The sequence below is a fragment of the Ctenopharyngodon idella genome, chromosome 12 (genome assembly GCF_019924925.1).
Source record: "Ctenopharyngodon idella isolate HZGC_01 chromosome 12, HZGC01, whole genome shotgun sequence".
NCBI lineage: Eukaryota > Metazoa > Chordata > Actinopteri > Cypriniformes > Xenocyprididae > Ctenopharyngodon > Ctenopharyngodon idella.
Genome location: NC_067231.1, coordinates 10,046,564 through 10,073,158, shown reverse-complemented (window position 1 = coordinate 10,073,158; position 26,595 = coordinate 10,046,564). Strand labels below are relative to the sequence as shown.

General features: G+C 39.7%; 1 protein-coding gene across 3 annotated transcripts in view; it reads left to right on the top strand.

The window, feature by feature from the left end:
- The window catches only part of LOC127523952 (transforming growth factor beta-1-induced transcript 1 protein-like), a 107,592-nt gene that overhangs the window by 41,344 nt on the left and 39,653 nt on the right, over positions 1-26,595 (top strand). For all 3 annotated transcript variants that reach the window (XM_051915182.1, XM_051915184.1, XM_051915183.1), the window contains 5 exons: positions 3,392-3,528; positions 16,428-16,500; positions 16,813-16,897; positions 21,216-21,359; positions 22,075-22,248. In XM_051915182.1, the coding sequence (XP_051771142.1) occupies positions 3,392-3,528; positions 16,428-16,500; positions 16,813-16,897; positions 21,216-21,359; positions 22,075-22,248 (613 nt within the window). The remainder of the gene's footprint in view (positions 1-3,391; positions 3,529-16,427; positions 16,501-16,812; positions 16,898-21,215; positions 21,360-22,074; positions 22,249-26,595) is intronic.

The following is a 26,595-nucleotide window of genomic DNA, read 5'->3' as shown; positions in this document are numbered from 1 at the left end:
GCTTTGCAAGCATTGAGTAATAGATGCAATACATGGGCTATGTGTATGATATTCTTGCTCACATTCATGTCACTTGCACTTGCAATGTTGGGAAATTTGAACTTTAATCATAAAATTCCTAATAAATATCACTAGAGCAGGATGTGTGCACTTTTGAAGAATTTAGAAAATGGATGGTTTATTCAAACACTTTAAAAACTGTTTTAAATAATTATATCTTATTAGATTCATTAACAATAAATCAAATGAAAATAACAAGCCCAAAAAACAAATAAAAGGACATAGAAATAATAAGAATGAGGAGGAATTGATTAGACTACTGAGAAGTGCACATGCAAAACCAAAATGGATGTTAACCAATCACTGGCCAATTTCAAACTACAATGGATGTTTTTCAACCATTTCTCAACAGACTTGCTAAAATCATGAAGGCTCACCCCTAAACCAAGCCCCCAGTGGATTAGAGCAAATCGGGTAAAGAAAATGGCCCTCATGGTTTGAAAATGCCCCACTGATTGGGAAACACCCACTAGTGTTCTGCATAGATACATACCTGCATGGTCTTGTGGTCATAAACTACAAATCACTGTTAGTTCAATGTCACTGCTCCCATCTGTGCTGTCTGCTTTCATCAAAATTTCAATGCTGATCCAACACACTTTAAACATCGACATGTCAATCTCAACCAAAATGATGGTTTAGATCAAAACTCAATATTGGATCAATGTCACCATGCTATCTGTGAACTGTTTGCTTTTGAGATGTGTTGGTGATCTTTTGAACGCAGTGCTTCATTTTGCAAGAGATGTGAGGCATTTTGCATTTTGTGTGTGCAATTCTTGGATTTGTGTGTAAAGTTTTGTAAAAAAGAGGCAAAGTTTTGAAAATGTGTGTAAGCAGTTGAATAATGTGATGTGATTTTAACATAGGCCTATAGGCTACAGTATGAGTGTATGAGTATCAGTGAAGGGGCAGTTTTTGTATATGTTTGATAAGCCAATCTCTCCTCATCTTACTTTCACAGGCTGTGAAATGGAACATATCAACAATCGGTTTTGCTGTACTTTTGCAAAACAACCGAACTCGCTATAGCACACTATTGGGAATGTGTGTTGCAGATTTAGCACATTTCTCAGGAAACCTTTAAAGTCTAGAAGCTTATTGCAGCTATAGATAAAAGTTTACAGAAAAAGTGTTTTGAGTTGTAAAAAAAAATAGTAATTCATAATCATGAAGTAAGTTTTGTAATTATGACCTTTACCTTTTCAATAATTTAACCACACTTTGAATATCATGTATTGTTTAATTCATTTAAAATTTTATTAGATGGCCTTAACTACTATGTACTTAATTTAAAAAATAAGTACAGTGTACTTGGGTTCATACTGAATTGCAAAACACATTTGCTGCTATTGAGGTGGGATACGGGTAAGGTTAGGGAAAGCTTTGGTGGTATGGGTAGGTTTAAGGGTAGGGGTAAGGTGTAAGGGATGGGTCAACAGTGTAATTATAAGTGTAATTACAGAAATTAATTACAGATGTAATAACATGAAAGTGTTTTTAAAATATAAGTACAATGTAAAAACATGTATGTACACAATAAGTGCATTGTATCAAATGATTAATTTAAATGTAAATACATAGTAGTTAAGGCCACTTAATATAAAGTGGGACCAAATTTATTTCTATAGCACTTTTCACAATTTTGCATGGTTGCAAAGCAGCTTTACATACATATAGAAAGTAGTTACAAAAGATATGTATTACCATATGTATTACATAGTTACATATAAAGATATGTAATTTTGACAAATAAAGAAAACAACATATAGATTATGTTTGAATTGGTGAAAGAAACATACTTGATCAGAAGTTTTATTACTTTAGTGTATTCCTAATACACTCCAGTGCACTTAATGCACTTTTAATGGTAGGCTTTCTGCACTTTGAAATGTGGACTGCAGCCCTTTGAGCTGTCAAAATATTATGAATTAAACGAATTATTAAAATTATCCTGACCAGTCTTCAAAAAATTACACAAAAAGTTAACATCAAATAAAGACAGAAACATTAACTGCATGAAAGTAACAACGTAAAATGTATTAAAATAATTTCAATTCATGCGTCACATGATTAAAAAAGTGTAGTCAGTACTTCAACTTTTACTAGATTCTTTTTAAACATTTATGGAATGGTATGCAGAAAATTACCCTATTCCCTGAAAGAAATCATGTCATTCTCTGTGACCGCTCTAGTTTCTGTAAACGACAAAATAAAATGGCTATGGGCCAAAGCAAGATTCTTTGTTTAGCCAATCAGGCTTTTGAGGCACTAACTGCCTGTCTATCATATACATTTATGCATTTAGCAGATGCTTTTATCCAAAGCGATTTAAAGTAGAGGAGCATAAGTAGTTTGTCACAGAGCAACAATATTGATAGTTTAAAATGCCAGGTTTATTGGAAAGCTAGACAAGCAAACAAGCTATGGTACAGGTGAAATGCAAAGAAATAAAGGAATAATAAGAGGAAGGTTTTTTACATTTGTGTGTGTGTGTGTGCACACAGGTTTGTTTTGCTATCAAAGTGAAGACATTCCGTAGGCGTAATGGTTTTTATACTGTACAAACTGTACATTCTATCCCCCTACACTACCCCTACCCCTAAACCTACCTATCACAGAAAACATTCTGCATTTTTACATTTTTTTAATAAAACATTGTTTAGTAAGTTTTAAAGCTATTTTAAATATGAGGACTCATATTTCATGTTTACGCCGTAACACCAGTGTAATACCCATGTCATTATACAAATTTGTGTCCTCATAAATCACAAAAACGTGTGTGTGTGTGTGTGTGTGTGTGTGTGTGTGTGTAAGGCCAGGTTCACACTGTACGATTTTGGCCATGATTTGGCCATCTGAGACAAATTTTAAAAATCTGAAAAGATTCCTTTGATCCTTGGCCAAAATCTGAAGTCTTTGATCGTTAGCCTGACACGTTCGCCGACAGCCAATTAATAACCGTTGCGATCAGATTTAACTCCAACAAAATTCTGGCAATGACACTGGAAGTCAGTGGAGTGAGATCCGGAGAGGTATGACATAGGTCCACTTTGGCTGATTGAAGACCAAACATGCTGCCACATTCTGGATTATATGCAGAGACTTGTCTGGAAGGCTGGCCCGTAGGGCATTGCAGTAGACTGATTTTTAAATGACGAGTTTGGACAAGGTGCTACACCACATGCTCTGACAAAATCTGCAAATGGTCTAAATAAAATATAAGAATTTTCATTTTTGAAAGAACTATTCCTCTGAGTACATGTTGAGATTGTGAGTGTTGTGGTAGGCCCTTACTGATAGATTGTTTTGTAACTTGTGTTTTTCTCAGTACCGTATGTAAGCCACGCTTCTCACGCACAGAAGACCCTCCTCCTGCTTTCTCCTCTGCCTCAGTTCTGGGGGGGGGGCTGAGTGAACTTGATCACTTACTACAGGAGCTTAATGCCACACAGTTCAACATCGCAGGTGAGTGCTGACTTCTTAGTAAAAAGTTGTTTACTGCATGTATGTAAGGACAGAATATGACCCTGCAAGCCCTTGACAGTCATTCATAATCTGTCCTACCTGTAACCCAGATAGCATGTAATCATTGAAACAATGTTGAGTCAGTGTTGATGTGTCAACGCTAATTGCATTTAATTAAAGTTACAAAGTGATGTTGCTTCAGTATCACTCTTGCACCCTCAGTTACTTTTGAAACAATGTTTAGATTTCAACCACAAATCAATGGTAATATTATTGATTTAACATTACAAAGAGATCTTTTTTGAACATCACTTTTGCACCCTCAGTTACTGTTGAAACAATGTTATGATTTCAACCACAAATCAGTGATAATATAATTGAATCAACATTATGAAGTGATCAACACTGAAAAACTGATTTCCTTTTTCAAACACAACCATTGTTTCTGTCCAACTACACATGGTTGATGTATTTCTTTTCTTTCATACTGTGAAATATTGTATTCACAACCACAAATGCTTATAGTGAAAAAATAAATAGTTTGGTTCCAATCTTGCTTTCTTGTTTACCGTGAATTTTTTAACGTCTCTCTGCCAATTACTTTCAATCTTGTACAGAAATGTACATAGGAGCTCATGAAAGAAGAGCTTTAGGTTTTGAATAACTGTGTGTATATGATATATCCAAAAATAGAATATTATGGCAAAGGTGTTTGCAACGTAAGACAGATGTTTGCTTTTGAGATGTGTTTGTGATATTTTGAATGCAGTGCTTCATTTTGCAGGAAATTTTGCATTTTGTGTGTGAAATTCCTGGATTTTTGTGTAAAGTTTTGAAAAAAAGAAGCAAAGTTTTGAAAATGTGAGTAAGCAGTTGAAAAAAAAAAAACTGTAACAAAAAAAATCTTTGGTAATATTGTTGGGTCAATGTTACAATGTGATTAACCTTTCACCCTAGAAACCAGGTCTCTCCACTTATCTTATAGCTGTGCTTAATGCATTTAATTATCAGACAAAAATTCTGCTATAATTACTGTTTTTATAGTTTGACTGGAATTTAAATTATATTCCATTTTATTGTGTCTATTTATTTATTTGTCTATTTATTATTATATGTGTATAGTATATGTATTTGTGTGAATTGTGAGTACTTTACTGTCTTTATGCATTGCTGCTAACGCACTTTAATTTCCCAAGTGGGATCAATAAAGTACTTACCTACCTGACATTGATTATAAATCACTTTTGTTGAAACACTGAAAATACAACTGAAATGTAATGTCAACATAAAACAGTGTTGCAAACTTTAAAAATAAAATTAGCTTCAGAAGTCTGATGTTATTATAACTACAGGTGTTCCAACGGTTCAGGTTTTAAAAATCTGTCTTACATCAGACTACTGCCTCTTTTCCTTTGGGTTTTCTGAAATCTGAAAAAGAAAGCATGATGTTATCTAGGAACAAGTCGATTCAGTTGTCAAACAATCAGTCACATTCAAGAATGTTAATATACTAAACACAATATGATTCACTTTTTTAAATTGCTCAGCACAAAATATTATAACTATGATTATAGAATCATTAAACTCTATTTATGTAATCTCTTTTTCTAAAATCTATTAATACTTCAATATCAAAAGAAAGCACTATGGTAGGGGTTGTCCATTTTTTTTCCAGCCGAGTTTATCTCCAGTTTTACGTTAGGATCAATGAAAACTTCCAGGCAGGTGTGTAGGAGCTAAACATGTTGAGGAATAAACACCTCTGGGGTCCGTTCTTCGTACTATGCTTAATACATCTGAGATGATTTGACAGAATACCAGATCTTCTAATCGTAATAACTGAACGTCTGGGTTACTATTGTAACTCCCGTTCCCTGAAGGAGGGAACGGAGACGTTATGTCGATACTGACATAATGGGGTCTCGCTTGGGAGCCCTATCACCTCCAAGTGGTACAAAATGAGCCAATGGGAATTGGTCAGTGAGATTTACATGCTGGGTCACACCCCTGGCACCCGGATATAAATAGGACCGGCATACTCACTTCCATTCATATTTTGCTGAGGAGCCGAGATAGGTACCCGGCCATTCAGCGGTGACTCAGGGCTATAGCAAGGGGATATAACGTCTCCGTTCCCTCCTTCAGGGAACGGGGGTTACAATAGTAACCCAGACGTTCCCATTCAGTCAGTCATGTTTGACGTTACATCGATACTGACCCAATGGAAAACGCCATAGCAACTGAACCACGTTACGAGTGTTAGGGAAGCAGATGCTGGCAAGCCATAGTGTGCCCAACGCAAGTGCTACCACAGAGTCGTAACTTTCCATAACCTTCCGGTGGCATGTGGAACACACATATGGACTGACCAGAGGGGCAGTAACACATATGGAAATCTCTGGGGTAGGTCCTACCTAACCAGGGAGAAACACTACAGTCCAGAGACGAGGCTAAGCAAAGCCGCCCAGGGAAAGACACGGGTTTACCAACAGGGAAACCATACCGTGGATGAACACATCTAGCCCAGTACAAGGGCTGACCAACCGGGCATGCACACAAGCACTGGACCTGGCGTCGGACGCCTCCACTGCATCTGACTGCCGCAGGATGCAGGATGAACTCCACAGGGTTCACCATCTGGGGAACTGAACTGAGGAGCAGAAAAAGTGGCACAGCAAGCGAGAAACCGTGGCTATCTATCTGTAGACAGCACACAGGAGGACACCGGGTCCACTCGGAGATTATAAAACCTCACAAATGTGTTTGGTGTTGCCCAGCCCGCAGCTCTGCAGATGTCTGCCATAGAGGCGCCGTGCGCCAACGCCCAAGAGGAAGCAACACCCTGAGTGGAGTGAACTCTCACCCCGAGGGGGCACGGCTTGCCTTGGGACTGATACGCCAAGGCAATGGCATCCACTATCCAGTGGGCCAACCTCTGTTTGGAGACAGCCTTTCCCTTCTGCTGACCTCCAAAGCAAACAAAGAGCTGCTCAGAGCTTCTGAAGCTCTGCGTGCGGTCCACATAAATGCGCGGAGCGCGAACGGGACACACCAACGCCAGGGTTGGGTCTGCCTCCACCAGGGGCAGCGCTTGCAAGTTCACCACCTGGTCCCGGAAGGGAGTGGTGGGAACTTTGGGCACATATCCAAGCCGGGGTCTCAGGATAACGTGAGAGGAAGCCGGCCCGAATTCTAGGCACGATTTGCTGACGTGTTCAGGTCGTGTTTTCATAGTGACCTGCCACCGACCACATCGTGATGTGTTGCGATGGTGGCCACATCGACCTTGAAGGTGGAGCTGTCGTGAGAGTGTGTCGGTCGCACGATTGAACTCGCCCGCGACATAAATGACGTGCAGCGACCTGACTCGGCACTGACTCCAGAGGAGGAGATGGCGGGCGAGTTGTGACATGCGACTGGAGCGTAGACCCTGGTGGCTGATGTACGCTACGGTCAATGTGCTTGTACATGTGCAGTACATGCTTGTTGTGCAGCAATGGTCGAAACAGGGCAAGGAGTACTGCTAGCAACTCGAGGCAGTTGATATGCCACTGTCGTTGGGGTCCTGTCCAGCAGCCCGACACAGCATGCCCACTGCATACGGCACCCCAGCCGGTGGTGGAGGCATCTGTTGTGACAACAACATGCCTGGACACTTGTACTAGGGGCACTCCAGCCCGTAGAAAAGCAAGGTCCGACCACAGGCTGAACGTATAGCGACAAATCGGTGTCATGACCACACGGAGCTTGCCCTGGTGCCATGCCCACCTCGGGTCTCGGTTGCGTAGCCAGTGCTGAAGCGGTCTCATATGAAGCAATCCGAGCGGCGTGACCACGGCTGCAGATGCCATATACCCCAGGAGCCTCTGAAGTTGTTTCAGTGGAACCGCTGTTTTCTGTGAGAACGAGTTCAGGCAGTTCAGCACTGACTGTGTGCGCTCGTTGGTGAGACGCGCTGTCATGTTGACTGAGTCCATGTTGACCACGCTCGGGACATGGTGGAGGGTTCCACTCGAGCCCGATGCCCGTGGCGGCCCGGGCAAGCATGGCCGTTAACTCTGAATCCGATTCAGCCTGAACGACCACCCCGGAGGGCGGAAGTTCGGCTTCCTCATCCTCTTCAGACTCCAAAAGCCCACTGTCCGATGCAGCGATCGACATCTGATCCTCATCCGGAGCACCGAAAGTGAGACGGGGAACCTCCGCAGAGGGTCCTGCAGGCAGCAAACGGCAACTCGACGGTACATGGCGTGCTAGAGGAGTGGGAGGTTTGTGGGGGTGGACCCAATGAAGAAGCTCCCACTGTGACCCTCAGATCTCCCAGAGTGCTAACCAGACCAGCAGCTTTTGAAGCCACGGGCGGCTGGGTAGCAACAGAGGGGACTTGTACCTCCGTATTAAAGAAGGAGAGTCGCAATTCGCAACACCAACATGGACATGCCCTCGCACTGAGGGCATGTAGCATTCACGAGTGCTGACTCAGCATGCTGTTTGCCCAGGCATGTGAGACAGCGATCGTGGCTGTCAGATGAGGTCAGGAAACGACCGCATCCAGAAACACACGGGCGAAAAGACATCTTGAAAAAGACGCTGAACGCCTGTGCTTGCTTTTTTAGGAACTGCTCTTTCAGCTGAAGCGCTTTGTTTTGTTGGCAATTGGCGAGCAAATGCATATAATGTAAACAACACAAACATTTTTGTTCCCTTTTTATTTATAATTTTATTTATAATTATTTATAAATTTATAATTTATTTATAATGATGTTTTATTTATAATGATTTATAATGATGTTTGTGACTCTTTGGCTCTGCCCACGGCAGGCACGCCTCCAGGAGCTCGGCTTTTTTTGGAAAGAGTCGGTACAGCTATCTTTTATAAATATGATAAAACTAAAGACTTTTCAGAGATATGAAGGATGCATTACTACTCTATAGGTATATCAAGATTAACATGAGATTGGCAGAAACTGTGTGTGTTATGTACCCTTTAAAGCTACAATATGTACATTTTTCACCGCTAGAGGTTGCCTATTCAAAACACAGGTGTAGCTTGATGACACCAAGTTTGAGCATGGAATCTTGGGAAATGTCGTCTTCACCTTACAGTCAGTGGAAAAGAATTGGGACTGGACTCAAGCAGAAATCAGGTTCATGGATGAGATTATTAACGTTACTATAGTATGAAGCAGCGCAGGGCCGAGTGATGTTGGAGCTGAACGAGGAGAGCCGAACGTGACGCATGCCTCGCAAGCAGCAGAACTTTTATTTTGCTGCAGTCGCCGGCGCCGCTTCTTCCGATCAAGTGTATGAGGTAACACAGCGCTGTTTATCATATTAGATAAATTTGACTGTGTTAAAAATGATGTTATGACGTTACTCAGTGCATTCGCTCTGCGGCTGCTGAGACACTTGTTGCACACTGCAGTAAGCTAGATCGATTTTAGAATATCATAATAATAAATGCTGGGTGGCTTGTGTTGATAAATGGCATGCAATTAATTTTAAAACGTATTGTATGATGGAGAAAATGCTGTATTATTTAGCTACTTGACAAAATGGTGTTTTTCTCTGAGGCATGGTAAAAGCATGGTACTCTCGGAAAATCAAGAAAACTAGATTTAAACAATAAAACTAAACGTGTTGCGCTATATAACATTAATTCATTTTCTGTCTATAAATGTAACCAAACAGTTCTTCCCTTGTCTAATAAAACATAATAGATTAAGGCGTCTTTAGTGTTTCCATGGTTTCTACAAAATAAAACTAAAAACCGAGGGTAACGCAGATATGACGCCAATGACAGGCGACACCCGGACACGTCCTATATCCTTAGTTAAAATCGCAATTTTCTCACGATTTACAAATAGTTGGAGACATTTGGAATATTGTAAGTACTCAACTGAACAAAATATATAACACTGGCCTAGTGGTTTTTGGATATTTTACCTCAAAAATCTTACATATTGTAGCTTTAAGCATCATCTCTGCTTAAAAGATGCCATCTAATCCTGTTTACATGAAATAAGCCCGCTCCCGAGCAGGTTTGAGCTTACGGACCTGTTGCTATGACAGCAAGTCCAGTAGTGTTCTGCAGAGATACATACCTGCATGATTTTGTGCTCATCGATTGCAAATCACTGTTAGTTCGATGTCACTGTCCCAACCCATGTGTGCTGTGAGCTTTCATCAAAATTTCAATGCTGATCCAACACACTTTAAACATTGAAATTTCAGTCTCAACCAAAATGATGGTTTGGATCAAAACTCAACATTGTATCAATGTCACCATGCTAGCTGGGAATTTATACAAAGATAGTAGCATACATTATGTACACTGTGCACAGTATCGAAATTATCTGGAAAAAACACATGACCAGTTACGTTTGCTTGCACTCAACTGACTTTGCATACTGCCAAAAGTTGGGTTCAAAAACAAAATAAAAACATTTCCTTTTTGAAATTATAATTGGATGCCACTTGCTAAATTAAATGCGAGGCGATATTGTAAGGTCAATGTAATAATGTAACAAAGTAACAATGCAGTTACTATTTATCACTGTACAGGATTTTTTCACATCCTGTTTTCAGAAATAGTACCCAGATAGCAAGCAATCATTGAAACAATGTTGAGTCAATATTGATGTGTCAACGCTAATTGCATTGAATAAACGTTACAAAGTGATGTTGGTTCAATATAAATTTTGCACCTGCAATTAATGTTGAAACAATGTTGAGATTTCAACAAAGATCCATGGTAATGTCACTGAATCAACGTTATAAATGTTGTTGGTTCAATATCACTTTTGCACCCATGATTAATGTTGAAACAATGGTAAGATTTCAATAAAAAAAAAAAAATCTATGGTAATGTCACTGAATCAACGTTACACTATGACTGATTCTACATTATCGCTGTTGAATCAATATTGAAATTAACAAAAATAATCAATAATCACAATCCTCAGTCACCAGACCAGTCACCTCAGCACACTACATTTCCCATTATCCTCTCTGACTACCACCTTTGCACACTCAACAGTCACCACACCTGTCTGCCATCAGCCTCATCAGTTCCTCCATAAAAGCCAGCACTCCTCGGTTCACCTTCGTTTGGTCTCATTGTTCAGCACTCAACATCTACCTGACTACTTTTATGTGGATTGCTTACCTGTGCATCAAACTGTCCCATCCTTCGTCTTCTTCAGTTTTCTGTGCAGTGCTGCCAACTTAGTGATTTTGTTGCTAGATTTAGTGACTTCCTTGCCCCTTTTGAGACTTTTTTTTTTTTTTTTTTTTTTTTTTAAACCTAGGGACAAATCTAGCAACTTCTTGGACAAACCTTATCTAGATTCCGTGACTTGCCCACTGGTCTATATTTATATTAATATAGATCAGTGGACTTACCAGTATGACGTTGTCTAGCGACATTTAGCGACCAGTTTTAGCTACTTTCAACAGAAAGCAATTGGCAACACTGCTTCTGTGTGTCATCGTCTGCCAGTCTTCAGTCCACCAGTCACTTCTCTTGTCTGCCTGCAACAGATAAGACTTATCACTCACATGCCAGCATCACCATCATAATCTGCAATTCAGAGACTTACCTGCTAACTTCCTGTTTATTCAATAAACTCTGTTTGGATTTTACTTTTGTCTGTATTCTTCTGTTCTATGACAATGTTAATGTTGTTGAATTAATGTTAAACTGTAATGTTAATTCTACATCACTGCTGTTGAATCAACACTGAAATTAACAAAAAGAATCATTGGTAATATTGTTGAATCGATGTTACAATGTGATGATTCTAAATTGAGATTATTTAACAAAGTTAGGGAGAAACACGTTCAGGTAATCAACCAATCAGCACAAGAGGAAGCCGTTTATATATATATATATATATATATATTTATTTATATAGATATAGATACATTAGCCGTCCCTCACCTCTGTCCTGTGACAGTTTCATAGCATCCCTCCACCACCCCATTTCCTTACTCTTGGCTGGTTTCTATCCCAGTCAAGGAGAGGGAGTGCTCTAGGTTTGGGCCAAATTCAGAGCTCGGAGTCCTCCCCTGGACAGCATGGCAAAGAAGCATAATTTACTATATCAGATTTCATGTACTTGTGAACTCGTGAAATTACTTTTGTTAAAAAATTAAAAATACAACTGAAACATAATGTCAACATAAATCAATCTTGCAATAAGATGTACCCGGAGTTAATTTTGAAACAAAATTAATATTTCAACTACACTTCAGTGGTAAAACTTTTTAAATTAATGTATCTAACTACACTGCAAACCCGAATAAGTTGGCAAAACTCAAAAAGTTTTTAAAATTTTTAAGTTAAGAAATTCAAAGTTTGAGCAAGCAGAACTGACAGCTTTTTATTTTGCACTCATGCATTTTAATTGTTCTTAACTTGAAATGTTTGTGTACACTAACTTAAAATTATCATGTAACCTCAATGTGAAAATTTTTATTAGTGTAAACTTATCTAGCTATAACAAGCTAATTCAGAAAATGCTAACTTGCTAATTTGCTAACATGTTAACAACAGCATGGTATAGCACTTGCTGAATGAGTACCGTAAATATAAAGCATTTAATATGCTTGCTCTCAAACCAAGCTGCATGCACCACTTGTCACCATGATGGTAACTCTCCAAAAACCCACATTAACAGAAACTCTTCTAAATTAGCATAACAAAACATTAATCACTACTAAATGTCCCACTTTACATTAATCTTGCACAAAAAAACAAAACAAAAAAAAAATGATATATGTAACACAGTTCGTAAGATGTGGGAAGAAGGAGGCGGGAACCGGCGAACATTCAAACAATAAACTTTAATAAAATAAACAAAGAACAAAACGAAAGTAATGCCGGCAGACCCTCGCGGACGTCTGCCGGCCACACAAACATAATAAAACAAAATAAAGTCCAGGCCTGGTCCTCTCTCGTCCTTCACTGTCGTCGCTCCTCCTTTTATGCTTCCGGAGCTCCTCCGTGAGAGACTCAAGGCCGGTGCGCCTCACAGGTGGAGCTCGTTAACTCTCACGTCACCGGCCTCGCGCCGTTCCCTCACGGCTCTCGCCCGCCCTGCTCGTCACAATATAACACTTAATTTTATCATTTGCTCTCCATTTCGCATGCCATGGGCAAAGTATGCTGAGAAATCCCAGCCCAGTTTCAGTTAAACTTAAGTTAATCTAAATTAAAAGAAATAAGTTAATAAAACTCAAAACAATGAAACAGTTCAGTTTACTAAATATATCAGTTGTGTGAACTTAAAAGACAAAGAAAGTTCTAAATACTAATAAAAGTTCATTTGACTGAACTAATTTGTTTAATTTAAGTTTGTCCTACTTAAACCAATTAATTATTTTAAGCGTTATGGTTTACATTGTACAGTCAATAACAATACAAATCAAACATAAACATCTGTCAGTCACTTTGACGTGGTGTCGAATGCTGACTCTAGGGGTCACGCTTGAGCCTCAAACACCTCTGACGTATTCAAAAAAGGCCAATATAATTGGCATGTGGAATTTGCATGTTTGGCCACGCCTCCGGACATATGGTATATAAAGCGGCCAGTGTGCATCACACACTTGGATTTATTCTTCGAAGCAGAGTAGATGTTTTTTGATGAGCACTCATTCCATTCACCTCGCTGGAATCTACGGCACATTGCAGTGGTCTCTCCACCCCATGCACAGATAAGTGTAGTGAGAGTTTCCTCTGGGCACTTCAGCAAAAGAGCAGTTTTCCTTTAAAAGAGCACAACGCTAGCAGAGAGCATCCTTTTAAACATGCCTTTCGGCTTGTGTGTTTCTGGCTGCGGGAGCTACTTATCTGCCTCAGATGGCCACAAACTGTCTCACGTGTCTGGGTCGTAAACATGCTGAGACAGCTTTTGTGGATGGGTCATGTCCTCACTGGAAGAACATGACCATGGCAACTTTGCGGTCACGACTCTCTTTTCTGATTAAAGAGGTAGTCACTTCAGATGTTCCTCGTGCTGGTCTTTCTGGAATCCACAAGTCTACGTCGGCTAGCACTGAGGGCAATATGAGGGCAACAACGGGAGCGTTTCCACCGGGTCAATCCCCACGAACCTCCCGTTCCTCATCATGCTTGTTGCGGCCAGTGGAGCTTCCGGATGAATTCAAGTTTGCATCATGAGGTTCTCATTCGGAGCTCTGGATGAGGATGAGGTATGGATAGCAGCATGGTGGGCATTCGCCTTCTGATGCTGAAGACTCGGCTGGGCTCCCACCCTTGGGTGTGGCAGTCCAGTTTGAGTTTGATGCTGAGTTGGCAGCCATGCTTGCCCAGGCCACCGTGAGAATCAGATTAGATTCGAATCCTCCACCCTGCGTCCCTACCCATTGCCATTGCATGACGAACTCAAAAAATTGTAGAAGGCACCTTTCACTGCCCAGTCTTGATTTGTGGGTTCATCCGCCCTCACTACCCTCGATGGTGGGGTGGCCAAGTGATACGCGGAGGTTCCTCAGGTGAAGCATACAGGAAGATTGATGCAGAAAGTGTGCTCTGTGACTAAAGTCATGGCGCGGGCTCTCAGTCAGGTGATGCCCACCATAGTGGTCCAGAAACACCATCTCTGACCACAGTTTTGGGACGCTACTCCTTCTGCTTTGCTGCTCCACCGTGGGTACATCAGTTATGATTATTCCGTTAGTACCACTTGTCAAGAATCTGGATGCATGGTTGGCACTTCCCAGCCCATTGTGCTGGCTCATCAGGACAGTCTGACTCAGATTCAGTTCACCAGGCACTCGCCCAGATTCAGTGGCATTCTATTTACCTCCTTGGCAGAGAAAAACGCCCCTGTCCTGCATGTGGAGATTGCAGTCCTCCTGGCGAAGGATGGAATAGGGCCTGTCTCTCCATCCGAGATGAAGAATGGTTTCTACAGCCCTTACTTCATCATACAGAAAAAAGACAGAGGGATTAGACCAATCCTAGACCACTCCTGACGGTGCACACCTCCATCAAGAGTGTTGTGGAACTGCAGGTATTCTCTGTCAGCAAAACATGCCTTGAGTTCAGTCTGGCCTACACTCACGTAATCCTGAGACCCCGACCAAGCTTTGTGCCCCAAATTCCTACCACCCCTTTCAGGGATCAGGTGGTCAACTCACAAGCACTGCCTTGAGATGAGGTAGACCCAGCCTTGTCATTGCTGTGTCCAGTACGGGCTCTGAACATTTATTTGGACCGCACTCAGAGCTTCAGAAGTTTGTTTTGGATGGCAGCACAAGGTGAAGTCTGTCTCCAAACAGAAGTTGGCCTACTAGACAGTGGATGCTATAGCCTTTGCATATCAGACACAGGGCGTGCCCTGTCTCTTTGAAGTACAAGAACACTCCACTAGGGGTGTTGCATTGTCTTGGGCTGTAGCCAACGGCACCTCTTTAACAGACATCTGCATAGCTGCAGGCTGGGTGACACCTAATACCTTTGTGAGGTTTTGTAATTTCAGGGTTGAGCCAATTTCGCCCAGCGTGTTGATAGGTACAAACAGGTAAAACTGCGGGCAACTGGCTGAATGTACCGCCTTTCCCCTCCCGGAGTTGATAACGTGCACTTTTCTGTCTACATGAGCTCCCTAGGATGGTGAAACCTGTGTATATAATTTGATTAGCACCCTACGGCAGTTGTATTCAGCAGAGGAATTCAACGCCAGGCTCAGTACTCATGGTACATGCCCCTCTGGTCAGCCCGTATACTGAGATAGGTGCTCCATATGTAGCGATTCCCTGTCAGACATATATGAAGTATTGTTCATGATACAGCTTCCCTAACAGTTAACCTATGTCTTCTTCTAGGCAGTGCTTTATCTCTGCTGCCAGTCACCTCGTTTGTAGTAGCTCCCCCCTCTCAGGTTGGACCTACCCCAGTGACACATGTGGTACTTCCTGAGATGTACTTCCACATATTAAACTCCATAAGGGTAGGATGTGGTCTCCATAGTGTAGGATGGATGTGCTGTAGATGTTTTTCCTTAAAAAGAAGAAGAACAACAACAACAACAGAAAAGGTCAAAAGGAAATCCAGCTGAAGCAACCTATTCCCATTGTAAGCTATTTTTGATCACTGTGTGGTTTGTAAAAATTACTCTGAGCTTACGAGGGGTAATGGCTGAAATGGCCAAGACATTCCTCAGCACAAACCTGAGTGTGTGATGCACGCTGGCCACCTTATATACTCGTATGTCAGGGGGCCTGGCCAGACATGCAAATTTCACATGCCAATTTCATTGGCTTTTTCTGAATATGTCAGAGGTGTTTGGGGCTCCCAAGAGTGACCCGTAGTGTCAGCATTCAACACTATGTCTCATTCCCTCCATCGGGGAACAGAGGTTACCTACGTTTTCCATCAGTGGCCATTTTCAATTTACAATGGGTGTTTTTCAACTGCTTTACCTGACTTGCTAAAATCATTGAGGCCCACCCCCAAACCAAGCCACCAGTGGATTAGAGCAAATCAGGTAAAGAGGTTAAAAATGTCCATTGTGGTTTGAAAACGCCCCACTGATTGGGTAACACCCACTAGTGTTCTGCAGAGATTCATATCTGCATAATCTTGTGGTCATCAACTACAAATCAATGTTAGTTCAATATCACTTTTTCCACCCATATTTCATCAAAATTTCAATGCTGGTCCAACATACGTTCAACGTTGAAATGTCAATCTCAACCAAAATGATGGTTTGGATCAAAACTCGAACATTGTATCAATGTCACCTCGTCACCTTATCTGGGTAGGCAGTATCCAGTATTTAGTGAACTGTATGCAGTAAGCTGCACCCAAGCATTCCATTTTGAACAGAACTACTCTGAAGCATTTGTTATCCCTATGTCTTTCTTAGATGAGATTTTGGCTCAATTCCCCAGCACCAAAAAAGATGATAAGTCTTCCAAGTCTGGTCCGTCCTCTACTTGGTTAGTGCACTGGTATATTTTCTATGTATATTTATCTGTATACAAATTTTTCTATATACTCATGCTCCACATCTTATGACAGATAGGAGATTACATACCAACTACATACTAGATAGTACCATTATTACTGACTGATGGCATATCTCTGCAAACATCTTCATTTAAATAAATGTATTTATATGCAGTAACGTCAGCATTCTGGAGGAAAGTTAAATTCACAAAGATGAAATTCTTATGGGTGTAGACAGTATATAATCAATAAGTATCTATGACTGTTGGACAGTGATGGTGTTTTTTTTTTTCTGTTTCTAGCTCGGCGAAACCCTCAGCTACATCTGCTACATTAGAGTTGGACAAACTAATGGCGTCTCTGTCAGACTTCAGAGTCCAAAGCACAGTATGTTTGATACTTTTATGCATTTAAAGGTGATGGGTGTGATGTTTGCACCACTAGCACCACCAGATAGGAATGCAAAATTAATAATTGTTTTCAAACTGGTTTCCCAAACACCTGTCATCTTTGTCTGGGTTAAACCTTGTTTATAATTTCACTTAGCATCACACCGCAACCGTCTGCTGACAGAACGCGCACTTCAGTGGTATTTATAGTCGACGTGATCGCCGTTGTATTATTTTCTGAAACAACAGGGGGCCATTTGGACACACACACACATGCATACACAAAAATCCTCCAGAAACTATAGCAATGTGAAGACTTAGTTTACCAGAACAGCATCAGATCATACCGTCAAACTTCACTCTAGTTCCCTTTCAGTCAGTCACTCTCAACGTCGGTTCGTTTGCTCCTGCTCAAATCTACAAGCAGTGTTTTCTAAGGGTGTTTTCACACCTGTAGATCAATTGCATTGTTCTGAAACAGAGACTTAATTTGTTACAATGTTGCCTTTTCCTCTTGGTTCGGTTCGCTTTCACAAGGCAATATTTCAAAGCGTACCAAAATGTGTTTATGCAAGTCACATGCGTGTACAACTGTCCTCTTATTGGTCAGAGTTTCCTCTGCATCATCCATCAAGATAATTGATGCAAGTTCGCTTAATGAGATTATTGTGGCTTTTTTTAACTGTCGAGACACACGCAAACACTATACGAATCTAGCCATCATTCCCACTGTGACATTATAGGCTAGTACATTCATATTAATTCAAGCACACTCTCTCTGTATCTCCCAGCGCTGTTTTATAGGCTAACTGTGTCAAGACAAACACTATATATGAATGTTATAATGCAGCTAGTGCGGAAATCAAGGCTTCGTCTGGACCGCATTCAAGCGCAATTAGATTACACAACATTTTAAGATGAAAAGGTGCTCTTTGGTTTTTAACTGCAGTAACTAATGTGCTCACTCACAGAATCACTGCTGCATTTTATATGAGACATTTCCCATTATGAAATAAGGATTCCAGCTAAGGATTCCAATGATATAAGACACTCTAGGACAAACACTCTAGGAGATATGAGCGATTTTGCGTTTTTGATCGCTGTAGCGCCACCTATTGGCCAATTTGGATGAGTCTGGGTATCTGAGTAGCGAACAAAGTTTCAAGTTTGTTCAAGTTACGGTTTGGGCAGCCCAATCGGTTTTAAGGCGTAAGAAAAATAATAAAAATCCTTACAATTACAATAGGGTTTCTCCACTACGTGCTTGAATCCCTAAAAAACTTTCAAAAACACTCGACTGTGTGATTAGTTTATTGAGTCATATTCAGTCGATGAATTTGTCTTTAATTTGTCCAAATACCATTGCTTGGCATTGGCATTATAGTTTGGCCATTCTCTTTTTCTTTCCCCTTCTCCATATAATTTTTTTCTCCCTCAAGATTTTAATGATTTAAGCAAACAAAACAAAAGATAAGCAGGTATCAATTTTATTATCAGTAGCCACAAGTGATCCTCACAAGATGGCGCCACCATCCCAGCATGCAACCCGGCGTGACGGATCTTCACGTTCTCTATAAGTTCTTTCCGCGTTTTTAAGATGTTTTATTAACAAAGTTCAGGAGGAGTGCATTCAAGTGATCTACCCAATCAGCAAGAGAGGAGGCCTATATATACATAGTTCCCCAATTTCCGCTATGTTAGAGATTGTGCTCTTCCCATCTGAGGACGTCCATCTCCATTCTGTAGTCATCAGCCCATCCAATCTGCTCACCCCAAGACGTGTACACCTTGGCCCATCCAACTATTCCTGCATTTGAGAATTGGACTGTGTTAGGATTGAGGCAGGCGCTGATCTGCGTAGATGTCCATTTCTCAAGGAGAATGAACAAAGCACAGCTCTATGACTTGTATGTTTCCCTGCAATCACTCTCCTAAATCCACTTAACCCTAAGGCCACGAATAGAGCAAGCAAAGCCCATAGGGCCCCAACGTTGCGTCCCATATAAAGATGTCTTCCCCCTGTGCAAGACTGGAACCTCGTCAAACGCCCTACTCTCCCTGCCAGGCACCAATCTCCTCCTCCCTCCGCTCAGCCACACACTGCCGCCTTCCCCGGTGCTGCATCCCATATAGCAATACTCCCTCGAGGCCTGCCTCCCCTCTAGCATAAGGCTGCCTTGACAAACAGAGCAGGCTCAGACGTCACAGCCTGTTATACTCACGGTGAAGTTCTTTTTCGTTCTTCGTTTAGGGATAAAACAAAGTTTGAAATGCGTGAGCAGCGATATACTGTTAAGGCCCTGGGCTGGATTTCCTGATAACGTTGTCTCTTAGTGCACTACGAAGACTCTAAAGGCATACTTTAACTGAAGATATACCTTTTCTAGGCGTGTTTCCCGAACTATACCCTAGGAGGTTGCTTAAGGTATATCTCCTTAAGTCCAACGTTACCAGGTGCTGTCCATAGCGGTGGTGCTGAATTGGTTGATCACGATGGCTCGAGAATCGATAATTCACTCTATGCAGGGGTCTTTATAAAAGAAGCACTTCAGAAGTAGAAATTGCATTTATCAGAGCTCATGGGATCTTATAAAAAAATAATCCAAATTGCAAACTAAATCTATACTGTAATTTATCTATATTCTGAGGGCTCTGTATTCTAGCTGAGCCCCCAGCATGAGTTTAAGGCAACCGTTATTTTAGAACATTATTTTAGAATGTATTAATTCTTTGGAGACGCGTCATGCAGCTGACAGATATGTAGGTATCACGTTTATATCGTTTTTCCTTTTTTATTCCAAATATTCACAAAATTGTTAAATATATCGTGGATTTTATGATATATTCCAATTGTAAAATATGTAGAAGTGAATGTATTTTGTCACGCAATGAGTTTGCACTGCAATTCATAGCTGTTGGATTTATGAAATTTTTCCCCAAAATACATACAAGTATGTGGCCGGTGAGCTGGGAGAAGAATAGAGTAAACTTTATTGTTTCATACACAATGTGTATCTGATGTGAATAAATTATTTCGTCAAATTATATAAATGAAAGGGTTATTATTGCAGCTTCCATAAACATCGGTGTATGAAATTTAATTTTAACAAACTATAAATGTCTTTTTTTATATAGCCTAGTTCTTCATTCAAATGTGTATTTAAATGTCTGAAACCTAAACCTGATGTGATTGAAAACACTGAATAGTGCTGAGCGCGTCTGTCTCTGGATCAGCGTTAAATCACATTTGAATTTAGCAGTGAATTTTTGCATTTTATTCTTTGCCATTATCCTAATTAAACACTGGGTGTATTACAACTTCAGAATTATATTTGTATAGACTGTCAATGGTGATAAGGTATAGCTAAGAGTGGTCCAGACCAATCTTACGAACAAATGACTTACAGAAGGTATACTTAACTAAGAACGTTTCAGGAAACACGTATTAACGTTAAGCTACAGCTTAAGGTATAATTTAAGAACAACATCGAGTTAAGAAGGTTTCAGAAAATCCAGCCCTGATATACTTAAAGCAAAATCGAAGAAAGAACTGATGTGACGTCATTTCGATCAAAATCAGGCCAAAACAAACTTCATTTGGAGTTCGTTTTAGGAGTTTGAAACAGCTTGCCAAAGTGAACTTTCTGAACAGGATAAATTGTACTTTTTTTGTCTTCTGGGAAATATGTAAGCATCTTCTGTAGCTTCCAAAGGGCAGTACTAAATGAAAAAATCTCTAAACAAAATAAGAAAAACTTACACAGTTACAAAGAGGTAAGCATTGTTTCTAAATGCCCTAAGTAAATATATGCTGTAAAGATATACTTTTGTAAACCAGCCAATATAATCACAATGAAAGCATCCAAACGGCAATATTTAACATATACAGCTGCAAAGTGTCCAATGTGTAAACAAAAATTATTTAAGCACTAAAATACAGCATAAATTCCGGCATAACCTACGTATTTTTAAATGCTATAGCGATTGGCTGATGCCCACATTTTTTTCTTGATATTTGCATAAAGTTAAGAACTTCCCAAACGTTTGACACTCTCGGCCGCTCTCAGTGCTTTCTCCGGTCCACTGTCAATCCCACAATTCACCATGTGAGTGTGATACTCAACTCCCATAGAAATTAGTTAAAAATGCTCACTTTGCTGTACTCAGTCTACGCCAATGGACACACAACATAAATCAGGCTTTAAGTCAGAGTTTTTTCCACTTCACCTTTAATTAAAAAATGTTAATGTTCTTTATGTAATTGTTAAGTAAATTGTTTGTATTAGCCAGCAATACATGTGGCATCTTTACCGCAGCAAACAGCTTCTCCACCTCCTGCATCCTCTGAAGGCTCATTGGACAGCATGTTGGGTCTCCTCCAATCAGATCTGAGCAGACAGGGAGTGGCTGCCTCCTCTAAAGGAAACTGTTCCACTTGTCAGAAACCAGTTGTAGGACAGGTGAAATTCTTTAATAAATCCTGAATTAATCAGTAGTTTAACTTGTGGTCAATAGCCACAATTTGTTTTTCTCATGTTTTCAATGCTTTCTAATTGGAAGTACTATCAAAGTATTTACTTAGGTCTGTAAGTAAAAGACTCATTTATTTTCTCCATAGAAAAACAGATTGTATAACCCTTTAAAGAAAGACTTGTCATTATCTTTGGTTGTTAAGTTTAATGGTTTACATTTAATTACGATGAAGCAAGTAAATTAAATTACATACACTAGCCTACCAACAATCTCAAAGAGAGATCCACTAATCAGCAAAGCCACTGTAACCATGGAAAATAAAATGCACCCAAAATTGCTTGGCAGTGACCGCCCACTCCTCTATTTGAATGTGATAAACAAATATATGGTATTTTACGTTTATAGTAATTGACTTCATTAGTTTTAGTAGTCTTTTTTAAATAGTTTTCTTATACCTATTTTTCCAGTTTTCACATGTTTTGCTTCAGATAGTTCGTAATGTTTATGTTTCATCTTTTAATTGGTTGGTATGATTCATGGTTTAGAACTCTATTGATTTTTTTTTTTTTTTTTTTTAATGCCTGGAGAAAATGAATGAGAAACAAAACAGTGGATGATCAATGTTGTACTGTATTTATGTGCAATTCTCATTTCAGTAACAATAGTAATTTTAAAAATGCATCTTCTTTCCATATCTCTTAGGTGGTAACCGCTCTGGGGCGTGTTTGGCATCCGGAGCATTTTCTTTGCTCTGAGTGTGAGTGTGAACTTGGCAATTGTAATTTCTTTGAGAAAGATGGTCGACCATACTGTGAGCCTGACTACTTCACCCTGTACTCACCTCACTGCGCAGAATGCAACAAGCCCATACTCAGTGTAAGTATACATTTGAGTGTTATATTCAAGAATTTACAGCTGTACTGGTGCTGAATGAAGTTGAATGATATTATCTAAACAAAAGTTCTGTAGGAGCATGATCATTTAATCCAACAAATCACAATGCTAGAGCAAGCATATATAAACTGCTGATATACCTCACTCCTGCAACAATTTTTCTGGAAACCCAGTTCCTACTCCACCCCAACTGTTCCTTACATTTAGGTATTATAAATATCATTTAAGTAAATCCAGAGGTACTTGGGTTGTGTCTTGATCTCCATTATGGACAGCAAACCAAATCTGTTAACCTTCACTTCAGATAAAGGATTATAATAACATGCCAACTCCTAAAATGAATTTTGATTATACCTTAGCAATTCTCATTTGACTGGAAACCAGAGACAACAGGTAATTCTGTCCTGAGCACTATGATTAAGGAGCTTATCAATGACGTGTGACAAAAAATAATAAATAGATACGGCGAGGCAAGTTTATTTATATAGCACATTTCTTAGACAATGGTAATTCAAAGTGCTGTACATAAAAAGGAAACAAATACATACGAATTAAAAGATTGATATAAAATACATTAAAACAGAAAATACAGTATAATCAATTCATAACAATTGAAATAGCAATAAAAGTAGAGAATAAAAATGTATATTAAATGTATTAAAACAGTTTAGAATAAAAAAGAAAATACAGTGCAATCAGTTTGGATGTAGCACAGTGTTCATTCAGCAAATGCATAGCCAAACAGATGTGTTTTGAGTCTGGATTTGAATGTGACTATTGTTGGAGCACATCTAATCTCTTCTGGAAGCTAGTTCCAACTATATTTGGCATAATAACTTACCTTGTTTAGAGCAAACCCTTGGTATTTCTAACTGATGTGATCAGATTGATCGTAGTGGTCTGTTTATAATTAGTGAGCACATCTGCAATGTACTGAGGTCCTAGGCTATTGAGTAACTTATAACAAGTAACAGTACTTTAAAATTAATCCTAAATGCATCTGAAAGCCATTGCAAGGACCTGAGGACTGGTGTGTTATCTTCAAATGTTCTGGTTCAGCTCAGAATTCTGGCAGCATCATTCTGTATGAGCTGCAGCTGTCTTTTGGTCTTTTTGGGAAGGCCAGTGAGGAGTCCATTACAATAATCCACCCTGCTGGTGATGAAAGCATGAACAAGTCTTGACTAGAAACAAAACATCTAATTCTTGCTATATTTCTGAGATGATAATATGCTGATTTAGTTATTGTTTTGACATGACTACCCAGGTGAAAAAAAAACTGGTGTGTGTGTAGAGTTTCATGCAATTTGAAGTATGCTAAGAGTCTCAAAAGCATCCAAAACGAATATTAACGTTTGATGCGTTGCCATGGCAACAGTGTTTAAAATATCAAAAATCTTTTCTCAGGTCTACATTCACCATATCTTAACATTATTCTGATGAAATTTGAAGCAAATCGGGTAAAAATAAGAGGGTGAAGAGGAAGTGACACACTTCCTGCTGCCAGCTGGTTGCGCTATAACTTTGACTCACAATAGTCACATCCATGTGATCGGTCTCCCACAACGAACACACAGCTGAAGTTTCATGCAGACTGAGTTTGGTGGTGATTGGATTAATCGCCTAGAAGGAGCATATCAAATTCCAGAGCATGTGTTTTTCAAACAACCCATAATAGCTGACTTCCTGTTGAGCTGGCGTATAACTTAGAGCATGAAAGTTGTTAGGCCTGATGAGGTCTATATATGTAATGAGTTTCATACTAATACGTACAAGTGTGTTTGATATATGGACCAAGTTTTCGGACTCCGTTCAAAGAGGCACTGTCAAGCCCTGTCGAGCCCTTTCAGGGCTTGGGCCCTAATAATCCTTAGGAAAATAATAGGGCCTTCGTCCTTTCAGTCTTATCTTATAATGTGCCAAATACTCTTTATAATTGAATAGAAAACTATTTAAATTAAATAGCTAACTGATCCACCAATATGATGCCATTATCAAACTAATGTCTCAGAAAAAAATTGCATTTATACAATACAGGGATGGGCAACTTCCATCCTGGAGGGCCACTGTCCTGCAGAGCTTAGCTCCAACCTTGATAAAAAAATTAAAAATGCTCACCTGCCTGTAACTTTCTAGTAGTCCTGAAGCCCTTGATTAGCTTGTTCAAGTGTGTTTGATTAGGGTTGGAGCTAAACTCTGCAGGACAGCGGCCCTCCAGGACCATTGTTCCATATATAAAACTTATGAGGTAAAAAGTTATGTTTGAAAATCAAGTATCATGTTAAAAAGGCTGAATGAAATTCAGATAGATTCACTGTCATTTTATCAATATTATTATTACAAGTGAGAAAAAATATATATTATCCAGGTTTGAAAGAATCTGACTAAGCCAATTAACTTTAAATGTACAGTGGCTTGCGAAAGTTTGGGAACCCCTTGCAGAATCTGTGAAAATGTGAATAATTTTAACAAAATAAGAGAGATCGTACAAAATGCATGTTATTTTTTTATTTAGTGCTGTCCTGAGTAAGATATTTTACATAAAAGAAGTTAACATATAGTCCACAAGATAAAAAAAAAAAAAAAAAAATAGCTGAATTTATTAAAATAACCCTGTTCAAAAGTTTGGGAATCCTTGGTTCTTAATACTGTGTGTGGTTACCTGGATGATCTACGACTTTTTTGTGATGGTTGTTCATGAGTCCCTTGTTTGTTCTGAGCACTTAAGCTACCCAATGTTCTTCAGAAAAATCCTCCAGGTCCTGCAGATTCTTGATGATTATTGATTCTTGATCGTTCTCTATGATTTTGAGATCCATCTTTTCACACTGAGAACAATTGAGGGACTCAAACACAGCTATTAAAAAAAGTTCAAAATTCACTGATGCTCCTTAAGGAAACATGACACATTAAGAGCCAGGGGATGAAAACTTTTGAACAGGATGATTTTTTTTTTTCCACTTAGTACTGCCTTTCAGAAGCGATAGAAGATACTTACATGTTTCCCAGAAGACACATTAAGTTACCTTGATCTTCAAATTTAAAACGTTTTCACCCCCCGGTTATTTGGTCTATTCAGCACGAGAAGAGGCATATATACACAGCCGACTCTGCATCCCTCTGCCACCCCGACTTAGGAGCTACTTTTAGCCTTAAGATGTTTTGTGAATACGGCACCTAGTGTGCATCTTGAAGAAAAAAACAATGGCACTGAAATATTTTAAGATAAGTCAGTGCAAGTTGCTTTCATTTAAGACAGCTCAAACATGCATTTTAGTTTGGGACTAGGCTTTAGCCTTGTCTGTGGAACGGGGCATTAATGTTTTAAAGTCTAAAACATTTAGACCACCATTTTCATATGAATTAATGATAACTGTTGTCTTTATGTAATGTGTTTTGTTTTTCCATATAAAGTCAAACAGTATTTTATCAATCTCTTTACATAATTATTTATTAAGATGCAAGACCATTGCTGCATAAGTCTGTTTAGAAATACCCTCTGTCTTTGTAATTAAAACTCTGCTCCTTAAAGGAAGATCTCTTATAAGTAGTGCTGTCAATCAATTAAAAAAAAAAAAACCTAATTAATTGCACATTTTTTTTCTGTAATTAATCGTGATTAAAAACATTGGAGTTTTTAATATTTTATATTGTAATAATATCACAGTTGCTCTCCAAATTAATGTAGAAACAACTTAAAGACACGCTTTAAATTCTGTGACAGAAGAATGGACCAAAAAAGAAGAATGGAAATTACTTCCATTAACAAAATTTTTAGAGGAGCAACAGTGTTTTTGTTCCAGCATGGCAGAAATCTGGAGCATTACGTGGAGAAATTTCTCGACATCTACCATCTAGCTACCTGCGACGACGTCTGTTTGATTGAGGGATTTCGGTGTGATCTCTGCTTCGCCATGCCCCACATCAACTTCTCACTGTGGACGAACGGATCCTCGTTTACAGTTGGCAAAGCGGAGGATTCCAGCAGCCTCATCCAGCAACCCCCCACAAACTTCACACAACCAGACCCAGTCACTACGGAGACGACAACGCCAGAGCCCCCCGCAGACGGAGAGCTTCCGCCCGTCACAAGCACGGAACCTTTGACGACAGCGCCCACTAACGCCCCGTAGCCGAAGCTCCAACGTGAGTCTGACCAGGGGTGTGAGCCAGCAACAGCCGTCTCTGAGGGGATTTTGGTGGAGATTGACACTGGGGAGGACTGGCTAATGGGACACTGTAATACTGCCTCCCACCCTACCCCACCCTGATCTATGTGCATTTTCGTCATCATTGCCGGTTTTAGCTAGTTCAGAGATTGAATCTTCA